This window comes from Myiozetetes cayanensis, unplaced genomic scaffold (assembly GCF_022539395.1).
Source record: "Myiozetetes cayanensis isolate MyiCay16 unplaced genomic scaffold, myiCay2020 scf100, whole genome shotgun sequence".
NCBI classification, from domain to species: domain Eukaryota; kingdom Metazoa; phylum Chordata; class Aves; order Passeriformes; family Tyrannidae; genus Myiozetetes; species Myiozetetes cayanensis.
This window is the reverse complement of record NW_026086606.1, coordinates 81,518-90,835: the sequence shown is the minus strand read 5'-3', so window position 1 is coordinate 90,835 and position 9,318 is coordinate 81,518. Positions and strand designations below refer to the sequence as shown.

Here is a 9,318-nt window from a genome sequence, read left to right as displayed (position 1 = left end):
GGGCGTGGCCTCGCGCGCTCAGCCGGTCCGGGAGCTCCGCGCGCTGCCCCCAAAAACCCGAAACCCCCTCTAAAAACACCCCAAAACCCGCCCGGGACCCCCTCAAAACCCACCTCGAGAGCCCCCAACCCCCGCGGAGCCCGCGATGGTGTCGCTGCTCTGCTGCGGGCCCAAGATGGCGGCCTGTGGGCTGGTGCTCAGCGCCTGGGGCGTCGTGATGCTGGTGAGACGGTCTGGGGGGGGCTGAGGGAATTTGGGGGTCTTTGGGGGGTCCTGAAGGGGTTGCGGGGTCTTGGGAGGGTCCGGGGAGGGTTTGGGGGTCCTGGGAGGGCTTGAGAGGGTCCTAGGAGGGTCCCTGTGGGGCTGAAAGGGGGTTGGGGGTCCGGGTGGTTTTGCGACGTCCTGGGGGGTCTTGGGGGGTCCTGGAGGCATCCCTGTGAGGCTTGGGGGAGTCCTGGGGGGATCTTGGGAGGGTCTGCGGGGGTTTGAGGGTCTTGGAGGGGCTTGGGAGGGTCCTGGGGTGTCCCTGTGGGGCTGAAAGGGGATTTGGAAGGGTCTTGGGAGGATCCGGGGGGTTTTGGGGGTGTCTGGGGATTTGGGGAGAGGTCCCTGGGTGGCTCCCGGCCCCTCCCCCACCCCCCCACTTCCCCTCAGCTGCCCCTGAGTCACCCCCAGTGCCGCCACCCCCACTGCTCCCAGTATCCCCAATATCCTGATCCACTCAGTGCTCCCAGTGCCCCTCGTGCCCCTCCCATCACTCCCAGTGCTCCCAGTCTGTCTCCCATCACTCCCAGTGCTCTCCCAGTGCCCCCAGTATGGCCAGTTTGCCCCTCAGGTGCTGCTGGGGATCTTTTTCAACGTGCACTCGGCCGTGCTTATCGAGGACGTCCCGTTCACCGACGAGGACTTCAAGGAATGAGGCCCGGGGGGGATTTTGAGGGGTCCTGGGGGAATTTGGGGGGATTTTGGGGGAACTTGATGCCCTTCACCAGCGAGGACTTCAAGGAGTGAGGCCTGGAGGGGGATTTTAGGGGGTCCTGGGGGGATCTGGGGGGTCCTGGAGGGTTTCTGGGGGGAAAATTGGGTGGAACCCAGGGGGATTCGGAGGAGATTCAGGGGGATTTGGGTGGAATTCGGGGGGATTTGGGTGGAATTCGGGGGGATTTGGGTGGAATTCGGGGGGATTTGGGTGGAATTCATGGGCATTTGAGGGGGGTTCGGGGGGATTCTGGGGATTTCCCCCTCCCTGACTCCCCCCTCCTCTCCCCCAGCGGCCCCGAGCGGCTGTACGGGCTGTTCGAGCAGGTCAGCTACAACTGCTTCATCGCCGCGGGGCTCTACGCGCTCCTGGGGGGCTTCTCCCTCTGCCAGGGGCGCCTCAACAAGCGCAAGGAGTACATGGTGCGCTGAGAGACCCCCGCCTGGGGGCAGGGTCCCCCCGAAAACCCTCCCAAAATACCCCAAAACCTTCCCCCCACACCCCCCCAAAGGAGCGACTTTGCGCCAGTGCCACCCAGTTGGAACCAGTTCTCCCAATAAAAACTGCGGGGTCTTTGTGCCCCCCCCCCACCCAGCGTTGGAGTTTTTTTTAGGGGGGAAGTGGGGGGCCGTGTGGGTTTTTTGGGGGCAAAGGGGGATTTTGGGGGAGATTGAGGGGTTTTGGGGACAAAAAGTGGGGCTTTGGGGGCAAAAAAGGAGGGTTTGGGGAGGGATTTTAGGGGGGGAAAAGGGTGGGTTTGAGGGGGATTTCAGGGGGACTTGGGGGAAATTCGGGGGGGTTTTGGAAGATTTGGAGGCAGTTCAGGGAGATTAGGGGGAGGGAATTTGAGGGGGATTTGGGGAGATTTACTGATTTGGGGAGGTTTGGGGGTCCTGGAGGACCAAGAGCAGCGAGACGGCGGCGCGGAGTGGCCCCTGGAGGCGGGAGTGGGCGGGGCTTTAGCAGAACCAGCCAATGGGATGTGGGGTGGGCGGGGCCTAGCTGGAGGTGGGAGGTGCTACCAACGAGACGCGCGGGGTAGAGCGGACCCCTCCGCCCGCCGCCACCATCGAGGAGCCCGAGCGGCGGCGGCGGCGGCCGGAGGGGCCGGGACGGGCGACCATGACGTCAGCGAGCACCAAAGTAAGGGGTTTGGGGGGGATTTTGAGCTTTTGGGGTTTTTTTGGGGGGAATCGGAGGGGGTCAGGATGGGAACGGGGTAAGCACTTCCTGTTTGGGAGCACTTCCGGTCCGGGCGCGGGGGGTCCGTCCCGGGGGGGGGGCCGGGGGCGACACGGCCCCGCCCGGGGGTTCCGGGATAAGTTCAGGGGTTACTGGGACCAGTTTGGGGCCGGGGGGGGTCGTCACTGGTCCCAGTTCCGGTCTTGGTGCTGGTACTGGTCCCAGTTCTGGTCCCAGTGCCCTTCCAGTGTTCCCAGTACCTGCCCCAGTCATTTCCAGTCCCTCCCAGCCCTCCTCCCATCACTCCCAGTCTCTTCCAGTGCTCCCATTGCACCCCATCATTCCCAGTGTCCCTCCCATCATCCCCAGTCCCTCCCAGTTCCCTCCCATCGTCCCCAGTCCCCCCACAGTCCCTTCCAGTCCCCCTAGAGTCCCCCCCAGTGCCTCCCAGTCCCTCCCAGTGTCCCTGTTGTCGCAGGTGGGGGAGATTTTCTCGGCCGCCGGCGCTGCCTTCACTCGGCTGGGGGAGCTGACGATGCAGCTGCACCCTGGCACCGACACCTCCCCCGCGGGGTGAGGGGCTGGGGGGCCAGGGGGATCTTTGGGAGGGACTTGGGAAGATTTGAGGTGGATTTGGGGGCATTTGGGGTCTCTGTGGGGGGATTTTGTGAGGTCTGGGGGGGCTTGGAGGGATCTGGGGGGGATATGATTGGAATTGGGGGACATTTGGGAAGATCTGGGGGGATTTGAGAAAATTTGAGTGGGATTTGGGGGGGGAGGGGGACTTGGGGGGGTCTCTTTAGCTCCTCCCAAATCCCCCAAAGTTCCTCTGAGCCCCCAAACCCCTTCATGCCCCCAAGTGCCAGGAATCCACCCTCGATCCCAGGACTCCCCAGATCTTGGGAATTCCCCCCCAAATGCCAGGACTCCCCCACGCAGGTCCCGCTGGACAGAGACGGAGCTGTCCCTGCTCCGGGGTGGGCCGTGACCCTTTAGTGCCCCAAACCCCCAAACCCCTCAATTTCCCCAATCCCGAGAATCCCCAAATGCACCGCAGGTCCCGCTGGACGGGCCGGGCTGTCCCTGCTCCGGGGTGGTCCATGACCCTTTAGTGCCCCAAAACCCCCAAACCCCCTCAATTCCCCCAATCCCGAGAATCCCCCAAATGCACCGCAGGTCCCGCTGGACGGAGCCGGAGCTGTCCCTGCTCCGGGGGGCCGTGGCCCGTTTTGGGGAGGACCTGAACCGCCTCAGCGCCCTCATCAAGGACCGCACCGTGTAAGGGAGGGGGTCTGGGGGGTTTGAGGTCCCCCGCACCCCCTCCCATCCCAACCCCCGAATTCACCCCAAAGACCCTTCCCCCCCCCTCCAGGGCGCAGCTGAAGGCGGCGGCCAAGCGCAAGGCCTACGAGGACAGCGGGGTCCCCCTGCCCCCCCCCGGCCATGACTCCCCCAAAAAGGGGCCCAGGAAAGGGGGGGGGGCCACGGGACCCCCCTCCCAGAGCTCAGGGGGGGCTCCCACGACCCCCCCGGGCCCCCTGGCAAGAAACAGAAGGTGGCAGGTAATTGGTTTGGGGGAGCCCCCCCCTTTATTTTTGGGGTCTCCTGGGGATCCCTGACCCCCCTCCCTTTGTCCTTGAGATCCTCTGACCCCAGTCCCTTTAATTTTCAGGTCCCTCTGGCCCTCCCCTTTAATTATGAGCCCCCCCTTCATTAATTTTGGGGACCTCCTCTTTAATTTCAGTGTTTCTCTGACTTTCCCCTTTAATTCAGGGGCCCTCCCCCCCATAATTCCCATGCCCTTCCCTGACCCCCCATTTTAATTTTGGGGACCCTCCCCTCAACTCATCACTTTTAATTTTGGGGTCTCTTTGACCCCCCCCTTTTAATTTTTGGAGACCCCCACTAATTCTGGGGTCCCCCAGCCCCTTTTCCCCCACCATTAATTTTGGGTCCCCTTTTTCCCTCCCCCAGAGCCCCCTCCAGGTGACCCCGACCCCCCCGGGGACCTCGTGGACGTCGAAGGATTTGGGGACCCCCCCGCCAAAAAGCTCAACTTTGACCAGGGTACGTTTTGGGGGGGGGGGGCTCCAAAAATCTTTGGGGGGGCCCCCCTGGGATTTTGAGGGGGGCCTGAGACTCCCACCCCTCCCCCATCACCCCTTTCCCTCTTTTCCAGCAGCTTGAAGGTCAAAGCTCCCCCTGGAGTGACCCCCCCTGGAACCCCTATCAGGACCCCCAAAATGTGGGAGAGTGCCCAAAAAACTCCTGAGACCCCCCAAAACCCTTCAGAACCCCAAAATATGGGGAGGAGACACCCCAAAAACACCTCTGAAGATCCCTCAAAATCTCCCAGATTCCCCAAACCCTCCCCTAGGACCCCGTTTCTCCCCCGGGATCCCCAAAACCTTGAGGGAGCCCAAAAAACTCCTGGGATCCCCTCAAAATCCCCAGGACCCGCCCTGGGACCCCCAAAATCGTTGGAGCCTCCCCCAAAGCCCCCCTGGACCCTTCAAACATTGGGGGGGGGTCCCCAAAAGCTTCTGGGGGTCCCTAAAGCCCCCCGGGAGCCCCCAAATACCCCCCAGACCCCTCCTGGACCCCCAACACCCCCCAGGAGCCCCAAATCCTCCACGACCCTGAAAACATGGGGAACCCCCCAAAAATCCCCTGGAACCCCCAGACCCTCAAATCCAGAGGGGGAGGGTCCCCAAAACCCTTTGGGCCTCCTCCCCCAAAAATCCTCTGGACCACCCCCAAAAACTCTTAAAGACCCTCCAAGAGCTGCCACCCCCCCAATTTTGGGTTCTCCCCTCCCTGTTTTCCCCCTCAATAAAAATCTGGGGTTTCGTCCCCCCACTGTTGTCTCGGTGTCCTTTGCTCCTCCTTCTCTCCCCCAAATTTGGGGGTGCCCCTCCTTTTTCTGGGGCCTCCTTTCATATTTTAGGACCCCCCCATCCCCAAATTTGGGCGTCCCCCATGCCTGCCCAAAGATTTGGCGTCCCTGTGTCCCCTCCCCCATCACATTTGAGGGTCTCAAAGTCCCCCCTTTATTGGGGGTGTCCCCCATGGGTGTTCCTCTCAAATTTAGTGCCCCAAAACACCACCACTCCTCCATATTTGGGGGTCCCAAAGCTCCCCCCCTGCCCCCCAATAATTTTTTTGGGGTCCCCCCAGAGGCAGGTTTGGGTTTGAGCCTTTATTGGGGTGACACCTGAGGGTTGGGGGAGGGGAAAGATGAGGATTTTGGGGGGGTCTCGGGGATCCACAGTGTTTTTGGGGTCTCGGGGAGGGTTGGGATGCTGTGGGGGGAGGAATTGGGTATTGGGAGGTCCTCGGTTGGTTTTGGGGTTCCCTGGGTTAGTTTTGGGGGTCTTGGGTGTGTTTTGGGGTGTCCTGGATGGTTTTTGGGGTCTAGCTGAAGGTTTGGGGGTGCCCTGGGTTGGTTTTTGGGGGATCCTGCATGGGTTTGGGGGGGTTGAAGGTTTTGGGGTGTCTTAAGTGGGTTTTGGGGTCCCTGGACAGGTTTTGAGGGGCCCTGGGTGGTTTTGGAGTCCAGCTGAAGGTTTTTGGGGTCCAGCTGAAGGTTTTTGGGTACCAGCTGAAGGTTTTGGGGTGTCCTGGGTGGGTTTTTGGGAGTCCCAAGAGGGCCTGGCACTTCTCCAGGGGACTGTAAAGCTCTGGGGGGAAGTTGGGGTCCTGGAGGGGATTAGGGGAATTTTGGGGGGCAGGTGAAGGTTTTGGGGTTCAGCTGCAGGTTTTTGGGGTGCCCTGGGTGGATTTTGGGGGGTCCCTAGAGGGGCTGGCACCGTTCCTGTCGACTGTAGAGCTCGAACTGGCTCTTCCAGCGCATCATGTAGGAGCTCCAGCGGTGGAATTCCAGGCGCCACTGACGCTCCGCCTCCTCCATCGGCCCTGGGACCCCTCCCCCCGAACCCCAAATCAGTGGGGGGACCCCAAAATTTGAATCGGGGACCCCAAAAACCCCTGGAAACTCCCCTAAAAAAACCAGAACCCTCTAAAATCTTGCAAAACCCACCCAAATCCAATTCCACCCAAGACTGCAGGTGCTCCTGCGGCTCCGCCGACTCCATCAGCCCTGGGACCTCCCCCCCAGACCCCTCAAATCACCCCTGAAATCCACCCCCCATGTCCCCAGTGTCCCCTCCTCCCTCCTGGTGTCCCCGGTGTCCCCATGTCCCCCCACATTGCCCCTGGTGTCCCCACATGCCGCCAGTGTGCGCGGCATCCCCTCATCCCTCCCTGGTGTCCCCTCATCCCTCCCCGGTGTTCCCTCACCCCCCAGGTGTCCCCGGTGTCCCCTCATCCCTCCCAGGTGTCCCCTCACCCCCCAGCATCCCCTCAGCCCCGCGGTGTCCCCGGTGTCCCCTCACCGGTGACATTGAGCAGCTTGGGCAGGAAGCGTGTCCAGAAGGCGCAGGCCTGTGCCCGCAGCCCCTGGGCCACGGCGAGGGGCCGCGCGTTGAGGCGGGCGTAGCTCTGCCCCGCCGCCGTGTAGGACGGCCAGCGCCGCTCCCGCTCCGACGGCTCGTTCGGGTCCCTGGCACCGCACACGGAGGTTGGTGTGGCCCGGAGGGCACTGCTCAGCCAACTCAACCCGACCCGACCTGACTCAACCCATCCCAACCAATTTAACCCATCCCAATTCAACTCATCGCAACTGAACTCAACCAAACTCCACCAATCCCAACTCAACCCATCCCAACCCAACTCAATCCATCCCAACTCAGCCCATCCCAACTCAACCCATCCCAACTCAGCTTATCCCAACACAACCCAACTCATCCAACTCAACCCATCCCAACTCAACCCATCCCAACCCAACTCAATCCATCCCAACCCAAAACAACTCAGCTCAAACCATCCCAACTCATCCAATGCAACTCAACCGATCCCAACCCAACTCACCCCAACCCAACTCACCACAACCCAACTCAACCCATCCCAACTCAACCCATCCCAACCCAACTCAATCCATCCCAACCCAAACCAACTCAACTCAACCCATCCCAACCCAACTCACCCCAACCCAACTCACCACAACCAAACTCAACCCATCCCAACTCAATCCATCCCAACCCAACTCGTCCAACTCAACCCATCCCGACCCAATGCAATACAACTCATCCAACCCAACTTATCCCAACTGAACTCATCCCATCTCAACCCATCCCAACTGAGCCCAACTCATCATATCCCAAGCCACCCCAACTCAACCCATCCCAACCCAACTCAACCCAACCCAACCCAACTCAGTTCATCCCAACCCATCCCAACCCAACTCAATCCATCCCAACCCATTCACCCCAACCCAACTCAACCCATCCCAACCCATCCATCTCAACTCAACCCATCCCAACCCAACTCATCACATCCCAACCCACCTCATCCAGCTCAACCCCTCCCAACCCAACCCACCTCATCCATCCCTTCCTCTCTTATCACTCCATCCAATCCTTCAACCATCTACGGAGGCTTTTTCTCATCCCTCCCTCCATCCATCTCTCCATCCACATGGCCTTACCCTCATTTCTCCATCCATCTCTGCATGTCTCCATCCATCCCTCCATCTATCCCTCCATCCAACCATCCCTCCCTCCCTCCGCCCAACCCTTCAGCCATCCGTGGAGGCATCTCCGCATCCCTCCCCACCCTCCCCTCCCCTCTCGGGCCGCGGCCGTGCCGGTACCCGGTCCTGGCGAAGTTGCCCCAGTATCTCATGATGCGCCGGCTCAGCGCCTCCTCCTCGGCCGTGTAGTTGAGGCCGGGGTTGAGGGGCTGCCCGAAGACGAACTCGATCTCGTAGCCGTGCGGGACCCCCATCCAGGGGGGCCACAGCAGGTTGGAGGCGCGGTGGTCGAACAGGTAGGCGAAGACGGTGCCGCCGCGCTCGGCCCAGCGCTGGGCGAAGTGCATGAGGGGGCACACCACGTTGTGGTCACCCACGATGTCGTCCAGCGCCTCGCGGTTCTTCACGGGGTTGTCCTGGTCCAGCCAGTCCGTGTACTGCAGCACCACGGCCTCGGCCGCCAGCTCGTTGGCCTGGGGCACCCCCAGGCGCACCCCGCCCAGGAACTCCTCGCGGCTGATGAGGCTCTCGTTGTCCTTGCCGAAGCCCGGCACGCCGTACACCAGGAAGTAGGTGCCCTCGTCCTGCACGGCGCCCAGCAGCACCTCGGCCTCGGGGCGCCCGGGGCCGCCCAGCAGTGCCTCGGGGGTGTCGGCCAGGAACTCGCCGTCCACCACGGGCACGAAGGCGAAGCGGAACACGCCCTGCTGCGGCAGCACGGCCGCCTCGTGCTCCACCAGCTGCGGCGGCGGCGCGGCGCGCAGGCAGCCCAGCAGCTCCGTCTCGTTGGTCACCGCGCCGCCCGCGCCCACCCCGCCGCAGCCCACCAGCCGGCCCAGCCGCGCCGCCCGCCGCCGGCCCTCGGCCGCGCCCACCGTGGCCCAGGGCCCGTTGGGGGAGCCGCTCTGCAGGACGGCGCGGCGGAACAGGGCCCGGCTGCCCCCCGACAGCAGGTGCAGGCCCACCGAGGCCGCGCCGGCGCTCTCGCCGAACAGGGTGACGGCGCCGGGGTCGCCCCCGAAGGCGGCGATGTTGGCCTGCACCCAGCGCAGCGCCAGCCGCTGGTCCAGCAGCCCCACGTTGCCGGGGGCCTCGGGGTGGCCCGGCAGTGCCAGGAAGCCCAGGGCGCCCACGCGGTAGTTCATGGAGACCACCAGCACGCCCTCGGCGGCCGCCAGGAAGCGCCCGTCGTACACGTCCAGCGAGGCGGCGCCGCTGTAGAAGCCGCCGCCATAGATCCAAACCAGCACCGGCGCCGGCGCCGGCGGCCGCGGTGAGGGGGCCCAGATGTTGAGGTACAGGCAGTCCTCGCTCATCTCCCGGTTGGGGTTCCACATCTCGGAGCCGCCGAAGCCGGGGAACATGGTGTCCACCGGCTGGAAGCAGGCGTGCGGGTGGGACGAGGCGTCCACGACCCCGGCCAGGGCCGGGCGGGGCGGGGGGCGAAGCGGAGGGACCCCAGGGGGCTCGGCGTAAGGGATCCCCAAAAGGCGGCGACCACCGAGGAGGGGCCGGCGGGGACGTGGAAGCCGCGGACGAGGCCGGACAGGGTGGGCACCAGCAGGGG

At 63.3% G+C, this 9,318-nt stretch overlaps 3 protein-coding genes across 3 annotated transcripts; 2 read left to right on the top strand and 1 right to left on the bottom strand.

Annotated features, from left to right (window-relative positions):
• Positions 1-1,568, top strand: RNASEK (ribonuclease K). Its single transcript, XM_050305853.1, has 3 exons — positions 1-223; positions 836-915; positions 1,272-1,568. The coding sequence occupies exons 1-3, from the start codon at positions 146-148 to the stop codon at positions 1,408-1,410; spliced, it is 297 nt and encodes a 98-aa protein (XP_050161810.1). The 5' UTR covers positions 1-145; the 3' UTR covers positions 1,411-1,568.
• Positions 1,569-1,971: 403 nt separating this feature from the next.
• Positions 1,972-4,816, top strand: CUNH17orf49 (chromosome unknown C17orf49 homolog). The gene is given in 7 exon segments (XM_050305855.1): positions 1,972-2,122; positions 2,640-2,734; positions 3,338-3,439; positions 3,534-3,676; positions 3,679-3,723; positions 4,136-4,228; positions 4,341-4,816. Coding segments are annotated over 7 exon segments (507 nt in total). The 5' UTR covers positions 1,972-2,101; the 3' UTR covers positions 4,349-4,816.
• Positions 4,817-5,345: 529 nt separating this feature from the next.
• Positions 5,346-9,318, bottom strand: LOC126634933 (acetylcholinesterase-like; the record flags this gene model as incomplete). The annotated part of the gene is given in 4 exon segments (XM_050305849.1): positions 5,346-6,085; positions 6,556-6,722; positions 7,872-9,240; positions 9,243-9,318. Coding segments are annotated over 4 exon segments (1,743 nt in total), but the record flags the coding sequence as incomplete, so codon positions are not given.

Bases quoted from the DNA above. Each gene is read 5' to 3' on its own strand.
- RNASEK (XM_050305853.1), top strand. From the start codon at position 146: ATGGTGTCGCTGCTCTGCTGCGGGCCCAAGATGGCGGCCTGTGGGCTG. The intron at 224-835 runs GTGAGACGGTCT...TTTGCCCCTCAG, and splicing joins CCTGGGGCGTCGTGATGCTG to GTGCTGCTGGGGATCTTTTT. The intron at 916-1,271 runs ATGAGGCCCGGG...CCTCTCCCCCAG, and splicing joins ACCGACGAGGACTTCAAGGA to CGGCCCCGAGCGGCTGTACG.